Genomic DNA, 23,930 nt, shown 5'->3' with positions numbered 1-23,930 from the left:
TTGGTAGCATAACTCATAGATATTTTTGATACACATACGTTTTCTAACGCCTATTTTTCCATCGATCAATTTCGTGCCGGCTGAAGTGTCGTCCTCTTTATCTTGCTGGGACTCCAAAATACGAGGTCCACCTCAAAATAGCCTTAGAATTGCCTTTAAACACTGGGAATGTTAATATAACTATATTTAACCAAACTAAACTCAACGAATAATCCCTTAATTTTCCATGTCTTTTACATTTGTAGTTCCTTCTTTCACCCATATTAACTCTTCTCTTAGTCAATCACAACCTTTAGCTTCCATGATTGCTCTGAGGTGGATGTAATTATTACAACTACTCAATGAGATATCGAATGATCGTGAAAGTGTTTTAAAAAATTATTATTTCTGAAATTTTCATTATATATATATATATACTTCTTTGATCAAATTTCTCATTCTCTTTGAAACATGATTACTATGTCAACCGAAGATGCAACTTTAGATTCGTTTTTCTTGCTAAAGTGCAACATGAATTAATTCAAACGTGTTCTTTTCTTATCTTTCTTCTATCAAACATGTTCTTTTCTTACACTTTATAACCTCAAAGCAAGTAAAGATCGGTTTTGCTCATCATACATTACAAGCCTGATCCAGTAGCTCTTACCCGTAACCTCTAGTAGCTCTTTGAACAAAAATTGAGGATGAAATTTTAATTTTTTATATAAAAAGTTTTTTTCCCCCTTCAGATTCATTAGTTAGTCATGCAAACTTTTTTCCATTATTTTTCTCCGTAAATTGCTATTTTATATCTATTGGGATTGAAACGCAGTGGCCTAGATAGGTAGCAGATAAATAAAAAATAGTTTGTACTAAAACATGAGCTTATGGCAATCATTCGCTACAGACAATTGAGCAAACATTTGGATTTTTTTTTATATATTTGAACTTTGTGATATTTCTTGATAATGTAAAAACTCGGCAACATTATACATGTTGCATTGAAAGTTGCTAAATGATTTTATAGTTGTAATTGCAAATATATTGTTCAAGGAAGCTGCATAACATTTTTTATGATTTATTTTATTTATATACGCATCTGAAAGATCATGATAAATGGGTATAATATACAGGTTTATCTTAATACTTTAATTGGGATCTATTTGTGAATATATCAACTTTCAATATTCTTCCAAAAATTTAATATAAGGCTTTATAATTTAAGATAATGTTTACGCATTATTGGAGAACTAATTACCCGTGAAAAAGTGTCAATAATAAACGCGAAATTAAAATAATAAAAACTGGTGAAAATAATATAATGAAAAATTGTTATATGACAATATTCATCGAAATATTAATTATTTATTTAAGGCACTAATTTCTTTATTTTCTACATGACACCCAGTGGGGGGGGGCACTTCAAAAATGAGGACAGGAAGCTCCCGGTTTGGTGGTTGGTTCTCGGCCCGTTCATAGAAAGAGATGGGGGTTGTCCATTAGGTTGTCTACCATCGATGACGGGACTTACTTCCCTCGGTGAAGGGTTGTGCCGTTGCCGGTGATGGCTCTTAGGACTCACTCACAGTTCCTGCCAATGTTGCTATCGTCGTGGTCAGGCCATTCAGTTTTATCCGCGTGCCTATGGGCAGGTTGGAGTTGTCAGCTAGTGATTATTTTCCACATGAACATTTTATGTGCGTGCACTGATCCAAAGGACCCGTGCCTTAATGTTAAAAACATGAATTAAACAGCTTCTTCCTGTTAAATTCACAATAAATATAAATTGTTGTCTTTAAATGTCTAATTAAACAAATGTCTTTAACAATCTGAAAGAATTAAAGATCGGTATTCAGAAAGAAGAATGAAAGAATCTTCCGAATCGTAAGCATTTTTATAGTAATATGTACAAAATATGCGCTGATGAGAACAACTTTATTCAGCATTAATAGTACTCAACATCACTTTTTTATAAGCCAACATCACTTTTTTTTATTATATTTTTAAGTGATTAATGTCAAATATATTGTTTCCTTATTTTTGATGTTTTAAGTATTGTTCTACTAAATTTTTCAGAGTTTTTGATATTTTGGTGAATTGTAAAGCATTAGCCAAATGAAAAATTTTGCCTAAAATTATAATAAAATATTTTGACACACTGCACGCTCATTTTTTTTTTTTTTTTTTTTTTTTTTTTTTTTTAGAATTGCAAATTGTTTGAGTATAATTTGATTCTGAAAGTACTTTTTTATTATTTCACAGAGTCGAAATTACTTAAGTACCATTTAAAAAGAATAACGGAAGTAGCAAAAATTTGTGAATATCAAAAATAAAGTAAAACAGTGAATGTAAAAAAAAAAAAAAAAAAAAAAAAAACAATTTCAAACTATAAACATTATATCATGAACCGATAGAAATATTTTTAATAATTCCCTGAGCAGTAGAAAAATAAAATATGCAATTATTTTTGAATTATTGCATATTTCTAAAAATAAAACCATGAATATTTAAGCTTGGCTTATGATAAAACAAAATCGAGAATATTCAGTCATGAATTTTCCAAAATACATTTCTTATGATTTTCAAAAATATTTTCATTTGAAATCTCTTAAAGAATTAAATGACTAAAATATTGATATTATATTTTTAAATTCGAACATTGCAGAACATTTAGAATGTCGTTACTTATTTCTTCCATTTTTTATTATTTCCAAATTTATGAAGGTAGTTAAATTCATTTGAATTCAATATCATTCTTCGCCTTTATTTTGCTCCGAAAATAGCATAAAACAGAAAAAAAGCCTTCTAATAATAGTTTTAGTGAAAAAAGATGGGATATTTATGATAATGAGACAGATATGGCCATGAGATTGTATCAGTTTGGAAACTTGTACCTTGACAAAAAAAAAACTTTGCGCATCCAGAATTGATAATCAGTATAATTTGCCATGACTTTATATTGCTTATAAGAAATAATTACGCAATCGATAACATTGGAGGCTATATTTAGAAATTTGCACCTAGTTTTCTTCCTCAAGTTGCATATTAATAAGTTGTTTGAGCTATTTTAATCTTTACCATGAAGATCATTTCAAATAGATCAATGCCATCCACACGTCGACAATGAAAAGGGAAGGCCGTTACATTGAATAAGAGGTTAGCCTTACTTTCTAATCACGTGTAGTAACATGCTACTTCTGAGGGTCTTAAAATTAAGAAAGGCAATAAAAAGCATTTTTTTTTCCTTCACTCTGCAGGTAATATGCATTTGCATTTTTCTAATATAATACATTTATGAATATTTAAATATCGTTCAGAATTTGTTAAAAAAAATCAGGGGGAGTGATCTTCACGGAGTTTATTCATATACTTTCTAATAAATGTGTATTATTAATGCATGTCATTTTTGAACAATAGCTACAGAAAGAATCTAGTAACATGCGATTTTTTACGGCGGCTGATTGCTGATATGTGCTTCATACACAAGTAACAGAAGGTCGAATATCTGTTTTTGATGCTGTTTTATTGACAGATTGAAATCAAAATTTCACATAGAACTATAATAATAATCACAAAATCATGCATCATATTTCGAATATTTAAGTCATTGTATTTTTATATTATCCCTTTTACATGCTTATAAATGCAAATATCAGCAGACTGTCAATCCCTTTTACGTATTTGATTGAGAATCTTGTGGTAATTTAAACTTAAGATGTTAAATCTTTATGCTAAATTTTAGTTATTTGCTTTTCTTTGTTATGTAGTTATCGTTTATATTCGGATAGGCGGACAGACTTCCTCTAATTGCATTTCCTTCAAAAATGGATTAGATTCTACAATTCTCAGGTTCTGAAATCCGACGCTCTTTTGTGCTTGCGTCAGGAAAAGCTTATTTCATCAAAAAAGGGGTGAGACGAAGGATAAAAGGAGGAGATGTTTTCATATAGGAATCAGGTGAACTGAGATTATTCAAGGAATTAGGAGGTGTAACAACCGTCCACGTTTCTGCATGCCACCCGTTAGAGAAGTGCAATCGTCAAAAAGGGCTAGTCTCGGGATCCTGAGATGAACAATCATTGAATATTATGTAGTGGAGTATGAGTGTAACAATAAATTTATTTCTATTTATGAATCTTAAATCATGATAAGTATAGAATATATGTCGGATAACTTTTAAATTTGCTGTCTGAAACTGTGAAGGAAGATTCCAGTTACAAAAGAATGCAATTGCCTTTTCATCTTGAACCGTCAAAACATTTGAGAAGTTTTTATAAAGGTAGAATTGAATTCAACAAGAAGTGATTCAGGGGATATTTTAGTTTGTTGGAAAGAATAATGATAATAATGGTTTTAGAAAAATGAATCAGGTTTATCAAAAAAATTTATTTCGAGTAATGCAGAGGCAGATGATTCCCGATAAAGGGATGCTATATTTTAATTATATTAGTATGCAAAATACAATGAAGTTTAATTACCAACCCTATCAACTAAAAGATACTGCAATATTACACTAAGTAAGTAATTGAACACTTGTGATAAAAGAGATAAACACAATTTATTCACATTCAATAAGTGTTAGAGCCTCCACCTGAGGCAATTACAGCCTTATCCTCCGGGGCATGCTTTCCACAATTTTTTGGAAAATGAACAGTGGTATTTACTTCTACTCGGCTTAGAAAAGGCATGTAAGTCCTTTCACCGATTTTGAATGGTTGCTGCACCCCGTCCGATCAAATCCAACTCATCTCATGTGTTTTCTATAGGATTCAAATCTGGGTAGGCTAGTCCAGTCTGTTCACCCCATTATCATCATAGCAATCCATAGTGAACCTCAAAACGTGACAAGCTTTGTATCCTGGAAATAATAATAATCCAACCCGTAAAATTGCCACAGTGTGGGAAGCACATAATTGTTTAGAATAGTGGAGCAGGAATCGGCGTTGAGCTTACCATGAATCGGGATCAATTGTCCCAGTCCATACCACAAAACGCGTCCCCAGACTATAATTCCACCTCCGCCAAGATTTACTGCAGTCAGAATGCATTCTGGCAAAAGACGTTCTCCATGCATATGCCAAACCTAGGCTCTCTCATCAGTCTGGTAGAGATTGAACCTTGATTCATCACTCCAGAGAACCTACTTCAATTCGGCGTGCCATACACCACCTCAACTGAGCAACGCAGTTGGATTCTGTAATCAAAGGCTTATGGGCAGCAGCACGACAATGAAAACCAAACAAATGTGCTTCCTTGTGGATGGTATTTATCGGAACAATAGTACCGGATGCTTGTGCATAAAGATCATCGGTTTGATGAGGTTTTTCCGAATTTCTTTAGATAGCATTCAGCGGTCTCTGTCTCTGAGTTTCGTGGGTCTGCTGGTGGGTCTTTCACAATCATCACTCACCTTCCACTTCTAAATCACAAAAACCACGGTCAATTTTGGAATGTTTAATTCTCTAAATATGTCCCTTAAGCATAGGCCATTTCTATGATATCAGACAATAACGCCTTTCTTGAAGTCAAACAGCTCTGAATTTCGTGGCATCTTGCATGCGACTAATGTCAATACTGTTTCCTACAAGATATTTTCCTACAAGATGTACAGAAGGCGTGAAGTAGATCAGGACTGCATATATTTGAATGGGTGTCCAAATACTTATTGGTAAATAGTGTATAGCTGATATTGTACTTAAAATGATACTACAGATACTTATTTTTACATTGATCCCACAGCTTGATCAATTGTTAAACTGTGTAAAACCTGCATCAGAAATTTATGGAAGTGAGTTAGTGCATGATGAGCACTTGTTCATCGTTACTCATCAAGGTAAGTTTCTACTTTTACCAATCATATTCTTAAAGATATTTGTAGGAAAATTGGCATTTTTTTGAAAGAAGAATCTTAAATATTCTTTCTATCCATTTTCAGAAATCTATTATTTATTCATCTTTAAATGTATGAATCTTTTTAAATAAAATTGCTGTAATGCAAAAAGTTCTTTTATTACCTCCAATTTCATTTTTAGCAAATTGAGTACACCAGTTTCATCAAACGAATTTTAAAATCAAATAGAATCAAATTTTTAACAAACCTAAACATTTTTTTTTTAGAAAATTACGCTTTTTGGAATTACAAACGCGATCAAACGATTTTTTTAAACTTCCTGGAAATTATTCATCCATAAATTCTAAATAATCTTTGAGAGAGTTAACAAAATCAGTTAAACATTACGAATGACAGCTTTGAAACATACAATTAAAATGTTGAAAATATTGTAATATTTTCATTTGATAGAAACAATAACACTAAAGATAAAATAATCTTTCCTACACGCAGGAAGATATTTTTAACAACAACAATAACAACAACAACAGCAAAAACAATTTGTGTATTCATCATAAAATCTTTACTAAAATCTTCTTTGTGCTTTATATCAATAGAGAACAAAATTTAAAGAAAATCTATTCAATAATTTAGATATTTATAGCTTACAAATAATTCTTGAATTTGCACTTTGAGTGTAATAATTTCAATAGTATGTATACCGTATTTCAAATTTCTTATATACTAAAAACTTTTGGATGCATAAAATTCTTTTCAAGAGAAAATAAAGCATTTTTTTCTAATCGTAGTAAAAATGTAGTTTAATTGATTGATTGAATATTTGTTGTATGACTGACGATTGTATTTTCTCAAAGCATATGAATTATGGTTCAAGCAAATCATATTTGAATTGAATTCAGTCAAGACTTTGTTTTCCAGTGAGGTAAGTTGATTCTTAATTGATAAATGCTTGCCATTTTAATAAAATTGTTTTGTTTAAGTATAACTTTAATATATATAAAAATAATATTTACAATAACGAAGCCTTCAAAAAAAAATATATTTCAAGGGATTTCGTGTTGTTTTAAAATAATAATAAATAAATCGATGGAAGATATTAAAATTCTTAGTTATTAAAAGGAAAATTTACAATATTTTGAGATTTCTAACGGATAAACAGTTGCATTTTTGAGCAAAAATGTTGCAAAAGTAAATCGATGAAAAAAACTCAATAAAACTTTACAATATATTTCTACAAATGTTTGTAAAACGTTTTATTGCTACTTACTTTCGCTTATTAGGGCAGAAAATGATGATAATTAATAAATTAATTATCATCACTTAATAGATAATGAAAAGATTATGATAATGGAATAGTCACAGTTGTTTATATAAATTTCATTGGCGATTTAGTGAAAATCCTCATTAATACATTTACCATTCTAAAGCCCCTGCGAAATTCGTCTGCATGTCTTTAGTCATTAAATAACGGAAGCATAAAATATCAAAACCTCTTCCAAAAATTTTCATTTTTTTAATTTAAAAATTCCTCGCTTCTCTTTTTTTACATCGATTGATCTTTGATTTGATTTGTAGGTACATATTTTTTTCCTATTATACCTTCTTGGAAATAAATTTTATCATTGATGAAAAGTAAAATGGGTTATTAAAATTATCTAGAGATAATTTTAGCAGAAAGATATATTTCCATATCATAATTAGAATAATTTGGTAATAATACAAAATCATTTCAAATTATTCCGAAAATCCTCAAATCCAAATCGTTTGATTATGCCGGCTAGCGAAACATCGGTGTTATTTGAAATGTGAAAATTATATTGCAAAAAAAAAAAAAAAAAAAAAAAAAAAAAAAAAAAAAGCACACCTATAAATTGTATTTCAATTCATATTCTCTTTTTAATTCTTAAATATTCGTCCAAGAATGAAAAAAATCAAATTCTTTCTTTCATTTTTTTAAAGAGAAAATATGTCTTCTGGAAACTAATAAAGTACGGATATTAAAGCAAGCCAATTGAAGCAGTATTCTCAGTAAAAGTGGTGACATCAAATATAATAATGTTGATATTGATGTTCATACATGGAATCACAACTACTAATAAAATTTCATTAAATTACCAATTTCCTTATTTCCAATAAATTATAAATGCCTTTTATTAAACAAAAACTAAAATCTCCAGAGAAATTTCTTAAAATTATTAATAATTGTTTTATTAATTTCAATTTTTAATAAATAAAAAGGTTTTTAATGTAATTAAAAGGTTTATGAAATGTAAAAGGACTTAAAGTATCTAATTTTCTTATTTAATTTGAATTGTCTTTATATATATACTTATGCTGAGCTTTTAAAATTTGCTTATAATTTTTAGGAAAGTGCATCTAAATGCATGCAACCATATTTTGAAAGCAAACTTTAGCAAAACATTATTAATAAAGTGTAATCATATGGTGAAATATAATAAATATCACATAATTAAATATGCTGTGAAAATTTTTGAAATATTTTTTTGTTGTCGAAGAGAATATATTTTGATTAATTATGCAATAATGATTAATAGAATATCTTTTTAAAGGCAATAGACGAAAACAGAATGTTGAGAATTACATCAAGATTGAATAGAATAGTCGTCATTTTAAAGGTAAGGTTTTAAAGATTTTGTTTGTATTAAAAATAAGTTTTAAACATTTCATATATAAAAAAATAATTTGATATTGCATGGAAAATTTTTACATTGTTTTATAAATATTTTTTTGACAATAGGATTAATGTTACAAGTTGAATGAAAGGCCAATGCATGATAAAATATGTAAACATCACATTTACTTCAAAATATTAAATAACTTGGTTGTTTTAAACATCTTTTAAACTATATTCTCAAGTTAGTGAATATATTTTTATGATATTATTGAGTATTTGAATATGGAATTACATTGTAATCTGATGTAAAATGCTACAAGGTATTTCGCATAATTTTAGCTATTTGGATGTATGTAATTCGACATTTATTGTAAAAAGGAAAAAAAAAAAAACAAAAAAAACACCTACTTTATTTAGTAATTTGATATATATATATATATATTTTTCTTAAAACAATCTTCTGTTCCACGAGACTTTGATCGATCAGATATGCTGCATGCAAATGCAGCATTTTTGCAATGTACTTTGCATATAAATACAGATGACATTCAAGAATCAAGATGACATTCAAAAAGACAGATATAAATACAAAATGGCATTCAAGAATCATTCCGATTTTAAGCAAAATAAAATTATCATTCTTCCATGTGTTAAAGTTTTTTTTTTTGTTTGTTTTTATTGTTAGTTTGAAAATTTCATTTCATCTAAGAATATTAGACTTAAAAATTAAAATAATATAATTTCAATCAAGATTCTTAATTCCTACTTATTTAATTTATTTAGCAAAAAAAAATCTTTTCTTTCTTTAAATTATTTTGAATTGCGTTTATCACTTTGAAATAATTGCTTTAAAATCAAAACGTAGGAAATCTTTTAATTGAAATGATCTAAAGAAAATTTCTTAAATAAGTTATTCCATTTTCTTAAAAGTTTCTTTGGATAAATAACTGGAAATTCTAAAACATTCAAGAAGCAGTTTTGTTTTGAAAGGAAATGTTGATTTCTTCAATTTTATCGCCGTTTTCTTCCATTGAATTTGTAAATATATTTTTATGTGATTATATAACGCCTCTTAAAATATCTGATCAGAACGACTACACTTTTGTTATTTATTTTTGTGTCCATATTTGATAGATCATATAGATATGAAGAAGTGAGAGTAAATAAAGTTGATTATAAGGATCTCAGATTTTATTTTCTGCAACTTCGTTTAAATATGACAATTTAACTTAAAAAATATGCCTTTTATCCAAAGTTATTTTTATTTATTATTATTTATTTATTTTTTTTGCTAGATGTAATTCTGAAAATTTTTACTGCTTATTATTATTTCTTCGTTTTGGGAGAATCTGTGGGATTTTATCGTAATAGGAGAGAAACTGCATGCTAATCTTAAGTCTTTCTAAAAGGACATCATCAGTAATTTTAGTTCAAAAATAAAGAGAAAGTTACGATTGAAATCTTTACATGTCAATATATTAAAACTGCTTTCTTAGCGTACTTAGAGTAGAATTAATATTTTACCGATACAGTGATCAGAAAATTATTGAAACATTGAAAATAGTGAGTAAAAATAAATAAAAATATAATGATTTTACCAGTTTGGACAAATTTTATAGGAATAAGCTTCATTTTCTAGCAAAATTCATTTCATTATTAATTGTAGCAATTCATGTGGTTTTATAGTTGTATAATAAATATAACAATGTATATAATCTATAATCTACTTATACATTTGTTTACATTGTGCTGTAACATGATATCATATTCTTTCTATACTTCGAAAGTACGCAATAGATTTCCCAGATTAGAATATCTTGATGAATTGACAAATATTATGAGAGCATAAATGGTTTTTTCACAGTAATGTGATATTTCATTATTGTGCATTTTGTTAAGTGGAAAAAAAATTATACATCATTAGAGCATATTATACACAATCAAATTCGATGATTCCACGTTCATAGAATATTGCTACGTCATTGCAACATGGAATAAATTATTTAGGAAAGATAAAGTAACACAATATTTTCAATTTTTGGATCAAAATTCAATTGCTTGAAGGAAAAAAATGATATGAACCCTACGAATAAAGTACAATCGATTGATACTAAGAACCTATCATTCAACTTTAAAAGCTAGTTGAAAATGAAATTCTTTGAAATTAAGAGCTAAAAAATTAATTATTCGTTTTTGCATATTAATGATTGGTTGAAAAAAATTACCTATATTTAAACACTTGTAATTTTTTTAGTTGCTCGTAGATCAAATTGGAATTTTGGAGACCATGGCTCCATTGGATTTTATGGAATTCAGGTTTGATAATGTTTGATTTCTTAATTCAAATTTTGAAGCATTGCTACGTAGCCAAATACCAATTAGATTGTGAATTTTTTTAACCTTTTTCTTCATTAATAATACAACATTAATGATAATAGTTTAAATTACGCTTGTAAGTGTAGTCTAAAGTTAGTTAAATTAAATTCCTAGCACTACAGTATGAGCATTCAGATAAAAAAAAGTCAGGAGTAATTCGTAATATTTCGAATATCTACGGTTGTATGATGTCAGAAATATTCATACAAAATCGATGTTTTATTTTGTCGTTAATTAAACTTTAAAAAGTTGAAATTATTAAGATTGCGCATGATTTTATAAATGCGAAAAAATAGTTCATCTGTCATATTACATGATTAAAGTATTTCTAATCATGAAATTTGGCATATATGCGCGAAGTTTCCCCGGGTGGGGGGCACCTCGAAATGAGAGTGAGATACTTCCGGCATGGTGGTTGGATCTCGCCATCCTGGAGGGTACACGAAAAGGTGTGGTCTATCTCCTCCAATCGACGACGGGACGCACTTCCTTAGAGAAGAGTTGTACCGTGGCCGGTGATGGCCCTTAGGACTCAACCACAGTTCCATCCAATGTTGCTGTTACGGCGGTCCGGTCATTCAGTATTATTTATTCGTGTGTCTTCGGGTAGGTTGGAGAGTCAGTGGTATGGCATGTGCGCAAAGTTAGAGGTAGCGGATCTAAACAGCCATTTAGAAACGACCAACGACAGTTGAGAATAATTTGAAAGAGCTGGCCCAGGATGTCACGCTTTCATTCTAAGAAAGAGCAAGAAATAAAGGTATCTATATAAATGTTGGGAAGAGGGTTTGATTTTAAACTTTCCGCTTTTTATTTTGTAGTAGGATTGTAGTATTTCAATACATTATTAGCAATTCGGCCAGTCAAAGAGGACTTCTGGGAGTGATAAAAATTACTATCAGGACTTGTATTAAAGTCAAGTATTTTATTTCAGTATTGATGTAAAGCTGGTAGTATTTGGTTAGAATATTTTGATTATTCTAATCAGAATATATTAATCAAATTAAATAATTAGTTTATTGACGGCGGTCCTTCATAATTTGCCATTTATTGTTGCGAGAACAATCGATATCAGAACATGAAGTAGGAATCGACGGTAATAAACATAAAATATCTCTAATGTTTCAAGAAATGATTGCATATTATTTTGTAAAACTATGTGCGAAATGATGAAAAGTTTTTCTTCCTCTAAAATTCTTTCTTTTTCAGACAATATTTGTCTCCAGCGTCAGGATTTCAAAGTGTTCAATTTCGAGTAATTGAAAACATGTTAGGAGTACGAAATGTAAGTACATTAATTTTTAACTAAAAATATCAAAACTGGCCATATTATCTATACTAAAAATCGTCAATATATCATATTTATTTATTTATATCAATAATTCATAACCTTTCCTCACTTAAATTTCTTTTTGGAATTCACTTCTCGCAGCAATAGTATGGTTGTGTATATGTATATATTGGTGCTTGATGAATGGAAATTCAAATGAACTTTTAAAACAATTATTAGAATTTTATTTAATCAAAAATTAAATGAAATTTTGACATTTTTCAGAGGTAGCTTTTGGAAATATTACAGCACAAAAATTATTTTTACATCATCTTAAAGTTTAAAAATATGTATCTTTTTAATGATACTTATTATTTTGGAACGTTTTTTTTATTTTTTTATTTATATTTTTTTAAAAACTGTTTTGAGCATATTTTCCAACAATATATTTCACACAAAATAAAAATAAAATTTAATAAGCCAGATCACGTTATATTACATGAAATAATTAACTTTTATCAACATGTTGCATCAAGGTGATAAAAGCTCGAATTTAAAAGATTAAATTAATTGTCGCTGCAAACTAAATTCAAAGAACAATTTTTAGCATGTGCCTGTATAAAATAAAATAAATATAATACATGTTCTTTCTTAGAAAAATAAATGCAAAGAAAAGGTTTCTGTGACTTTTAAAATATCTGTATTATTTATTCAACAAATCTGCTATATTCTGGGCAAACATGGTTTAATACATACAGGATATCCACTCTAATTGGTACCCATTGGTTTCTAAACACCTTATTTAAAAACACACATCTAATAAAACAAATAGTTTAAATGAAGCAAATAATTATATTTTATGTAGTTTGGGTGAACAAATGCTTCGATGAATTACAGAATTTTCAATTTTTATACAAAACCCAAATCTTATGAGTCTTATTTAAAAATTATTTTTGGGATAGTAATTAGAAAGAGTTCAGTTCATTTGCGAATAAAACTCAGTATGAATAATGAGAATCTGAATATCACTAATTTATATATAAAAAAGGAATTCCTCAAAGTTAATTGTCCTTAAATAATGAAATTTTTTATTGCTTTAAAATCATATTTTTTATAACTTTGCCACATTAGGTCGCAGAAGATCAACAAGTTTTTGATTTAAATTTATAGCATGTACAAAATTTTACTAAATATGATTCATAGAACCGAAGTATTGTATAAAATTGTACTTTTAAAAGTACATTTTTAGAGAGAAACAAAATAAATTATTATTATTTACATAATTTAAATGCTTTTGGAAGTGAAACTAAAAACTGAAATGTATGATGAATCAGATAAATTTGTATTTAATAATCTGTTGCGATATTGAAAATTAATCAAATGCATAATATTTATGAACAAAACGATGTAAGACTCTTAATATAGAGTGTTTTATATGACTATTAAAATTCGAAGCTTAAATATATTTTATTAAAGAAGCTATTAAGATAAATTCTCATAAAAAGTTTAATTGAAAATTTTAGAGACCATAATTCCAGGGAGTCAGCTAGTCTCCAAATGTGGCTAAAAATGAATAAGAAGAATAGAAGTCACAAATTAATAATTTAAAAATTAAGTAAATAAGCAATGAATTAAAATACTTAACCAAGCGGCGTGTTTCAAGTGTTCAAAAAGTACTTATTGAAATATTCTTTATTCAGCTTATTAGATATTAGCTGATTTTTTTACACCCAGTTTATATAAAGAATATATATCAGGTGTAAAATATATAATTGGATGTTAATTATATAATTGGGTATATGTTAAAAACATTATAATGTTGAACAAAAACTTTCACAGATTTTAATTTTCTTTTTTCCCCCTACAATAATGCTTTATTGTAAACTACTTTTTTATTAATTTACTTAAAATAATTAAAAACTTTCCCATAAAAACGAATAAACATAATTTTCAAAAATAGTTCAAATTGTTTTTTTAATAATGTTTGATGAAAATTGAATAAAAGATGTTGATAATCATTAAATTTATCAACGGAAGCTTTTTGAAATAAATTTTACTTATTAAATACAATACTACTTTTTCATCCACTTTCATGGATGGATTATTGTAAATTTCCATTTTAATGCTGAAAACTTTCCTTTTGCATCATTTCATTCCCTACATTTTCAAACAGTTAAAGAAACTAGGATAATTATTTCTGCAACGTTTTCTAATACTTTCTACTTTTTATAGGAACAAAGGGTAAATTTCAGTAAAGACAAGTATGTCACTGTCTTTAAGGACCCTAAGGCAATCGAGACTGTTTTGCAATCGGAGAATGATCCATCATTGTGCGATCTAGTGCAGGTCAGCATATATTTTGCAAATTCATTAATATTTTGATTCCAGAATTGATTTTTCTACTTTGAGAATTATTTTATGAATGTCGGTAAGGATGTTCTTGCATGGTATTTCAGCTGTGTGTATTTACAGTGAATTCAATAAATATCGTTAATGATTACACAATTTTGGGATAATAGGGTTTTAGCGGATGTGTGAATGCGCGAGGATAGAACCTGGGACCTTGCGGTTCGTAGTCCAGTAACATAACCAGGATACAAAAGCATATGCTCGTATTTATGCAACGTTGCTATCATGATTACATTTCATTTTATGTCTTACATTTTCCGTGGTGAATTTCCAACTAGGCAGCTGTTTAGAGCCACTTCACCGAAAGAAGGTCGCAAGCTGATTGATTAAATAATTATTTTTCTAGTTGCTACATAAATAAATTTGTAAAAAAATATATTCTATGAATACTCATTATGATGGCATTAGCACAGTTTCAACTACAATTGGCCAGATTCTTATCTATTTCATTAAGTATAGTTAATTATTAGAATATTAATAAAACTGAATACCTCCTCCGCTAATATTGTGCTCCAAATATAGATGCCTGGTAGTCTGGAGTAATTAAGAGACAAAAAAAAAACAAACAAATATATACTCACAGAGTTAATAAAATAGTAAGCATAAAAGTATTAAACACTTATGTTTATGTATGTAAATGCATTAAATACTTATATTATGTAAAATTATTAAACTGTATGCTTAAAAGTATTATTACTGTATGTTTATGTAAAAGTATTAAATACTTATGTTTATTTAATAATAATATGTTTTAATATGTTTCATGTTTGTAAAAATATAATTTTGTAATCGCTTTTTTTCCTTACTTCTCACATATACGAGCCATAGATTACAAAACGGCATTTTAATATTTTTAGAATCGGATAAACATCTATTAGTCGACTAATTGACATTAATTTGGATCTCATGCGAGTGGCACGACACGATAGAGATTTGAAGGGGAAAAAATGTTTAGTGTTTATGAATTATAAATTAATGTTTAAAAAGTAAGATTTTACTTTTTAGTCACTAATATTAAAGGTGTGATTTTAAAAATTGTTTTATCATATTATTTGGAAGAGAGGTGGACAAAGTGTATGCTTAAAATTTTCATATAAATATTAAGAAGCATGAAGTAAATTTTCTTTCTTTTCACAGAAATGGTTGGAAAGAACACCTGGTTTAGAGACCAATGGCTTCAATTTTTGGAAGAAATTTGAAGACGCTGTTCATCATCAGATAGAATGCGTAAAATTTCAACTTGATGTGAGTTTCAAATTTTTATGAAACATGGAAGAAACGATAATATTGGAGATACAAAAATAGCTGAATGAAAAACTTTAAACGATTTTTTTAAACATTAGTAACGTTAACGTTAAAAGCATTACAACTTAAGGAAAAAAGTTAATATTAACAATTTTCATATTTTAACGTTAATGTTGAAATCCCCCCCCCTCCTTTAGCCTTTTGTTGCGTTGTTGATATTAAGTACTCTGCGAAGTGTATATATACAAAATACAAAAACAAATTAATGATAGGAATATATATATATTCAATCGCTCTTTGCATACAATATGTGATATCAGAATGCACACGAATTTTAAATACAACATTTGACAAGTATAATCTTCTCAAGTATTATTCAGATATTCGAAGATGCTGGTCCAGATGTTTTGAGACAAAGTATGCTTTCAAATACATAGATAGATGCCCAAGCCAACTCGCTATCGACTTAGCGGGCGAGTTAGCTTTCTGTTTATTTCAGTTCCTTAAAAACAAGGCTATATTTGTGAGTTTTTAGAGTGTAGGACATTTTTCTTACCTCCGAAGGAGAAATTCAATCATTCCATTATTTCAAATACCTAAACTCGAATGAAATGAGAAGATTAATCAAGAATTGTAAAAATATTCATGGAAATGCATGATTACTATTCTTACCCGATTGATTAAGCCTTTCTAGTATCCAAACTTTTGACCAAAATAACAAAAGGTTATTTTTCAAAATAAATTCATGTATGGATAACCCTATTAAATTCAAACTATTTAATAATTTTAGAGGATACAATAGTTATTTCCCTTGTTTGATGACAATAATAATAATTATTATTATTATAAACTTTGTTATCTCTTTCTACAATATTGGCACAATTTGTTCGTTGATTTTTGTGCAATCCTCAATTTTGGGTTAGCTATTTTTATTATATTATTGACATTGATAGAATAATTCAATTAGCTACGACCTTTTTATAAATTTTTTTTTTACTGAAATTCAAAATAAATTTTGTGATTCAATTTAAACCGAGCATGACACAACAGAACTTAAAATCTTACACATTGATACATTATTCATTGAAAAAAAAGGAATGTTGATGCTGCATATAGAAATGTTAAAATACAGATTGTTTATAATCTCAATATTATTAATATCCCAAATTTGCAGAGCTATTAAAAGAATATAAAATAAAGTATAACTTTGTAGTTCATCGGAACTTACAAACAGCAATTCAAAATTGAAATTCAACACACTTATAATTGTTCATCGTAAGCACCTCTAAAAAATACTAACGATATCAAAGTAATATGATAATTCATCTCATAATTTATTAGCATCTCTAACGCGATGCTTGAAAGCCAGCAGATATGCACGTCGTAAAATTATCGATGATGAACAAACACTGCTATTTGATGTAGACTTAGAAAAAAAAAATCAAATATTGCCATACATGCATATCTGCATCGTTTCAAAATTTAACATAAAGCATCCAGAAAAAATTGTGAGACTGAATTTCGATATCCTTCGTTTTTCTGGACGGGCTCAAAATGAACACTTATAAATGTGTTGAATTTAAACCTTCAACTATTATTTTTGATTTACAATAGACAACAAGACAATAGGTTTATTTATTTATTTATTTATTTTGCTTCCTTTTTACAGACATGCGAAGTTGGGAATTTCATTTACAAACATCTCGCAAAATACTTTAAATTTACAAATAAAAATGAATTTAAAAAATACCCAATTAATATTAATACTTAGTGATGATTTTAAGTCCTTTCTTGTTAATCTAGCATGAAAATGATGAAAGAAAAAGAGTTGAACTAGAAGCTGAATATGAGCAGAAAGTAGTAAGTATAACTTCATTTATTAAATTTTAACAGAAAAGTGCAAATGACAAATAGTAATAATTTTTGTGATTTTGTCACTCATATGAATTATGTTTTAATTTTCTTAGAAAACTTTTGAGAGTTTGTTCGACGTAGAAAGGCATAATGCTTTGGTTGCCAGAGGTAAGAGCTATTTTTTTTTTATCATTAAAGATTTCACTCTTGATTAGATTTCAGTAACCTTCGAAATGTTTATAATATGCGACAAAAATATTTATAAATCGAGAATATCGGTTGATCAAGCCTAGTCAATTGCGTTTTAACTGTATAAAATAATTTTTTATTTAAAGTAAAATGAGAAATGTAAATTAGAGCAAAGTCAAACATGAAAATAAATATAAAATGAGTCATGGCCAAATTAAAAATAAATAATGATCTCTAATAAAGGTCTTATCACCCCCCCCCTAAAAATATAAAATTGTGTCCTTGGGTAGAACCTCTAATGCCTTATTGGCAAACATTTAATGCAAATGTAGCATTTTTATTGTCTATCGTCTGAAATGTATTTTGGACACATTTTTTTCTCCACTCATTAAAATCAAAATGTGCACATTGATCACAAACTGCATTTCAGAGATTTAAATCATTGCGTTTGCAGATGCGAAATGACACATTGACTTTTGAGGCAGATATGGCTTTAAAAAAAATTTACATTTTAGATGTTAAACCTGTATAAAATTATATCATTTCTGGCATTTGTCGAGCTCACTTGTACTCGACAAACACATAAACTTCCTCTAAATAGATTTCTTTCACAATTTGATAGAATTCTTCAATTTGGTCTTAAATTTCATAAACCAAATTTCATTTCTTTAGCCCAAATAATTTTTTTTAAAATTACCGTGTTAACAGACAGACCTAAAAACAAAATGTATTTTTTGAATTCAGGAAGGTCTAAAACGCAGAAATTCGTTGAAATCTTGAATTCTTTGATAATCAATCACAATACTTTCTCCAAAATTCAAATACGGGAAAAAAAAAAAAAAAAAAAAAAAAAAAAAAAAAAACGGGATGTGAGGAGGGGGTTGCTCTGTAAAGTAGACGAATTCTTCTCTTACCTAATTCGTTGGATGTAAACTGATTTGTGGAATAGCTTTAAAAGCACTTCTATAAATTCTATAATTCAATTTGCCTGCCATTTTTCCAGCATGACTTTCCTCAAGTAAATTTTGAATGGATTGAGGAACTTATTGATGTAGCTCTGCTCTCTTGCGTTTCTGATTTCGCTATTATAGGGCAGTTTGATTTTTCCAAAAAATAATATGACATCAAAATAGCAGAAAATTCTAAAAATGTTCCTTTTCTAAACTATCCATTAAACATTTAACATGCAACGCTTGTGAATCGAAGTTTTTAGACCTTAAAAGATTATGAAAAGTGTTACATTAAAATATTTTTTTTTCTAATCAAAATTTAAATGTCAAAAAGGAAATTCTCCCAAAAAGATGTTTACTAAATAAAATTTAAAAAAAAAAAACGCCTTTTGTAAGAATGATATAATTTAACACTTCATTAAGACTATTTTTTTATCACCCCCTTTTTTAATCTGCTTTGAAAAATGTTATTTTCGTTCATTTAACTTGACATTTCAAATTTTATAATTCCAGCTTATACAAATCAATCAGATAATTTTAATAATTCAGCTTCAATAAAAATAGTTTATTTCGAGTATTTATTTCCATAGCGAGTTATGCAAATACACAATCCCCGGAAACTCTACATCAGTTTGTCGATAAGAGAATGTTTTATTGTTTGCATGAAAAGATATTAAATTTTTCAGAGCAATTAAATCTCGCTTTTATAAATTCCTTGTTCCTCCATATATATCTTAAAAAAATTAAGATATCATTTGAAAACATCAACATTTTTTATTGAGGATTTGCTTACGTACGAAATAAGATGTGGAAAGTACAGAATATATTGCATATGCATAAAAACATGTGTAAAACTTCAGTTTCATTACTGCAACTCATAACTTTCCTCTATATAAGAAAGGCAAAATAACCTTTTAGCCTACATCTTATTTCCTTAGTATAATATGCAGTTTTTTTTATATGCATTAAAAGTTTCAATCTGTTTTGTGTAAATAATTTGTATACTATGCATTCTTTGTTTTAATAAATATGAGGAGCTAAAATATATTTATCAATTTACATTCTCATAGGAAAAATAATTTTCTATTGTCTTGAACAGTAGAAATGAATTACATGCTATTTAAATAAAATGGAAACAAATGCAACATTTTAAACAGTTGAGTTGTTAGTAATTCATTAAAATGGGTAACCACTTGCAGGTGAAAGGAGATTTTCTCACAAAGCTCTTCAAGGTGCCATGATGATATCCTTATATAGAGAGGAGCCAAGATTCAATCAACCATTTCATGTGTTAACTCAACTGATGGACATAGATGCCTTAATCACGAAATGGAGATGTAAGTAATTAAATTAAACAACAATATATTTCTAAAAAACAATTCTGTAATTTGATATATAATAAATTATGAATCCAAAAAATTATAATCCAAAATAATTATGAAATTTATTTGAGTTACATTGTGGTCAGCATGCTTGAATATGCAAATGACTAGGGAAAAAAAACCTTTTTGAGAATTTTTTAAAAATAATATTAGTATTATTTAATCAATTACTCACTTTGTAATATAAAAAATAAACCATTAGCTGTATTTCAATCAATAATTAGAAGAAAAAGAAAGTCATTTACTTAATGAAATTTATGAAATTGCAGATAAGTTTATTTTAAAGAAAAAAAAAATTATAACAAGCGACAAAAGATGAAAAAATCAAAGAAATATATATATATTTATATCTGTATTTTTCATATTGCTAATTTATAGCAAATACTGTTTCCCAAATCCAAATTTCTGTATTATGATAATTACTAAAAATGGTGACATGCTTTTATATATTATAATTCTTGTACAAACTGTCATATACAATTTCAAAATATAAAAGCTGCCTTAATACAACCTTCAAACTCTTATCATAACCTTAAATGGGATAAAAAAATTCTTCACAAAACATAGTGTTACGAATCTGTGGTGCTGCTTCCCAGCATAGTTGGTTCCATCATCAGAAAGACTGTTTTACAGTCATCTGTATTGAAAGGAGTCCGGGTGTCGCGTCGGAAGTCCCGGAGCTTGGCGATTTGACGACGAATTTGGCGCCAAAATAGATTATACCCGAAACATCGAGAATTTTCCCCACCCGTCCATTGGGAACCGAGATACGCCTCGAAAGTTACTGATTGGTTGAGAGGCTTCTAGCCCCGCCTCCTGAGACCTATAAAAGGAGGCAGTCTGCAGCTGCCTGTGAGTAGTCGGAATCGACGGTAAACAACGAGTCTTCCAGCTGTCCTGTCTTCGTGTAAATAAACATCATTGTTTTTTTTTTCTACTGCCGAATGCTGATTGAGCGTTCTCCACAACATATACCTTCCACTATCCAAACGAACCCGGAAATTTCGTAACAATAGTCTTGTTTTTTATATACAGACATGAATCCAATTTCACTATTTACTACTCGGTTTTGGGCTCAAATTTTGCTATTCTTGAGATTGAACAATTTTATTTTATGTAATGTCTTTAAAATAATTTTATATCTCAAGCCTTTTTTGTATAAATTTATAAATTTCATTTTTTAATTAATCATATTTATTTCATTTTGCAGCATTTATATTTGGTACAATTCGTTATTTTTAAGCTCTTATTGAACGTTAGCTTTTTATACATGATTTTCACTAGGTCATAGCTGTTTTTGGTAAATGTGCAAAACATTTTCAATATTATAAGGATAAAATTTTTGTTAGAAATTATTTATTTTTTGAAGGAGTATTAGGAAATATATGAATTTTAAATAATTATTTATAAATTACATGCTATTTTTTGAAACAATCTCCAAAATGAAGGAAGTATATTGTGATTTTTCTTCCTCAGGCAACTTACGATTAGAATATACTAAGCAATGATTATGTTTTTCTTTAGCAGCAAGTTCCAAGAAGTTTGTTTATGATCTAATCTCTTCTCATTATCTGTTGCTGATGACGCTCCATATTGTGCAGTTTCATCTCCACGTAAATTTTAAGAAATATTACAATGGATTGTGTAAAAATAATGAAAAAGCATAGAAAATAGTTCAGAAATTTCATAAGAAAATTAAATATTTTTCCCTTTTTTAACACCAAAGTCCTTGTTTAGCAATTATTATGGTCATATATGCATAATATTATGAAAATTTGTTTCAGAAAAAATTGTGAAGCAGATTAATCATAGATTCCCCCCCCCCCTTTCTTTCAGATAATCATGTTTTAATGGTACAAAGAATGATTGGTTCTCAGCAATTAGGTACAGGTGGTTCATCTGGATATTGGTATCTCAGATCAACCCTCAGGTAACATTAATAAATACATACTAAAATTCAAAATAACTTCTATTGTAAAAAAATTATTTACAGCAGCGCCAATGATAGTATTTATAAAAAATTTCTTTGTATTAATTTTTTTTCAAGAAAATGTGAAACAACATCACAATTTATATACTACTACAATTTATATATTTTAATATTTTAAAAGAAAATTAAATGTTTTCCTGTTTTTTTTGTTTTTTTTTTCTTTTTTAAATATTGGAGATTTTGTTTAGTAAATATAACGTTCAACAAAATAAAATATTTCAATGTACACAATCCTCATTAATTTCCTTAAAGAAAAATAATAGTCTTCTTATTTTGTTTATTTAAATCCTAAATATGAAATTAATATACACCAGAAATTATGACAAAATTTTGAAATATCTATTCTGATAAAATTTTATAAAAATATCACCTCAATTTGAAATCAAAATTGAATACATATTTAATTAGGATCCATAGACCATTCAACCATATTTTAAGTATATTAAATTTTACTTTGAATAAAAATTTTGAATTGAGAAGAATTTGGTATTAATGCACTGTTGAAAAAAAAATCCTATTTTAGAAATATTTATACCATTATAAAATTTTTGCAAATATTTTACATTTGCAAATAACTGCACTATGAAGAAATTATCTGTACCATGAACAGAAATATCAAGTATCATGCAAACACTTTGATTTTTGACAAAAACTCAACAGTTTTACAGAAATGGACAGACATCATCTTCACTTTCTTTAAAAAGTATGTAAAGCTGTACTATAAAGTATTTTTATTACAAGTATTTTATTTTAGCAGTTTGAAATTATTTCATTTCAATAAAGGAAATTTCATGTTTAAAATCAATTCAATAACATAAAATAAAATAGCTATTAGACATATTTCAATTTCTTTTTCATTAAATGCAGAGTTGGAATGCTATTTAAATAGCTATTAATGATCAATATCCTGATGAAAGTATTTTAAGCAGTAACATTTATATCAGGTTGAAGTGTTTTAAAGTCTACCATCACATAAGACTATAGATAAAATCATTGTCAGAGCATTCTTTAGAATTTAATTTGAAAGAGTAAAAATACCTATTTAGATATACTTTTTTTTTTTTTGTGTGTGTGTGAAATTAAGGATGATATTTTTATGCTTGTATGCATGAATAAAAAAAAAAAAAAATTCTCTGTTCAGGAAATTGATTTACATTCTGAAAACAATTATTATTATCTAAAATTATTTATTTTAAATCTGGGAACTAATTAGAGAAACTTTATTGCTTTCATGTGCATAACACAAACCCGTAAAAAGGAGAACATATAATTGATTAATATTTAATTCTGTTACGAATGTAAAACGGAAAAAAAATTCACTAAATCAATAAATTAAAACTAAGCTATATGTATTGAAAAAGAATTATGGTAGGAAAATCCTTTCTATATTTTTACAAAAGTAAATTATCCATTTCTTTTGCAGTGATCGCTATAAAGTATTTGTGGACCTGTGCAACTTATCAACTTTTCTTATTCCTGCAAGTGACATCCCTCCTTTGACAGAGCAAATGAAACAAAGGTTATCCATTCGACAAGACTCTGAAGACACAGAAAGTTAACAAGCAAAACAGAAATGTATTCAAGATATCCATTCTCTTGATAATTGAACTGAAATTCATTAAATATGCTTGAAATACATAATGAAGAGGAAGGTTTTCAGAAGTTAGAATGCTTTTATTGAGAAAATAATTATCATTTATACAATTGCATATTAAGTAAAAGTCAATGAAAATTATTGACATATGAATAAAATACTTGTATCATTGTAGTTTGAAGAAATAAAATTATATGTGCTAAGCC

General features: G+C 27.8%; 1 protein-coding gene across 3 annotated transcripts in view; it reads left to right on the top strand.

Moving 5' to 3' along the window:
- LOC129961967 (tryptophan 2,3-dioxygenase-like) overlaps nucleotides 1–23,927 on the top strand; it is a 42,355-nt gene extending 18,428 nt beyond the window's left edge. For all 3 annotated transcript variants that reach the window (XM_056075615.1, XM_056075617.1, XM_056075616.1), the window contains 12 exons: nucleotides 5,719–5,812; nucleotides 6,685–6,752; nucleotides 8,401–8,466; nucleotides 10,720–10,781; nucleotides 12,051–12,126; nucleotides 14,344–14,457; nucleotides 15,658–15,765; nucleotides 17,569–17,625; nucleotides 17,733–17,787; nucleotides 19,958–20,095; nucleotides 21,977–22,070; nucleotides 23,554–23,927. In XM_056075615.1, coding sequence (XP_055931590.1) covers nucleotides 5,719–5,812; nucleotides 6,685–6,752; nucleotides 8,401–8,466; nucleotides 10,720–10,781; nucleotides 12,051–12,126; nucleotides 14,344–14,457; nucleotides 15,658–15,765; nucleotides 17,569–17,625; nucleotides 17,733–17,787; nucleotides 19,958–20,095; nucleotides 21,977–22,070; nucleotides 23,554–23,689 — 1,068 coding nt within the window. In that variant the 3' untranslated portion in view covers nucleotides 23,690–23,927. The remainder of the gene's footprint in view (nucleotides 1–5,718; nucleotides 5,813–6,684; nucleotides 6,753–8,400; nucleotides 8,467–10,719; nucleotides 10,782–12,050; nucleotides 12,127–14,343; nucleotides 14,458–15,657; nucleotides 15,766–17,568; nucleotides 17,626–17,732; nucleotides 17,788–19,957; nucleotides 20,096–21,976; nucleotides 22,071–23,553) is intronic.
- Nucleotides 23,928–23,930: the final 3 nt, after the last annotated feature.

This window comes from Argiope bruennichi, chromosome 2 (genome assembly GCF_947563725.1).
Source record: "Argiope bruennichi chromosome 2, qqArgBrue1.1, whole genome shotgun sequence".
NCBI classification, from domain to species: Eukaryota; Metazoa; Arthropoda; class Arachnida; order Araneae; family Araneidae; genus Argiope; species Argiope bruennichi.
The sequence above is the reverse complement of the archived record's forward strand: the minus strand, read 5'-3'. Positions and strand labels throughout refer to the sequence as shown.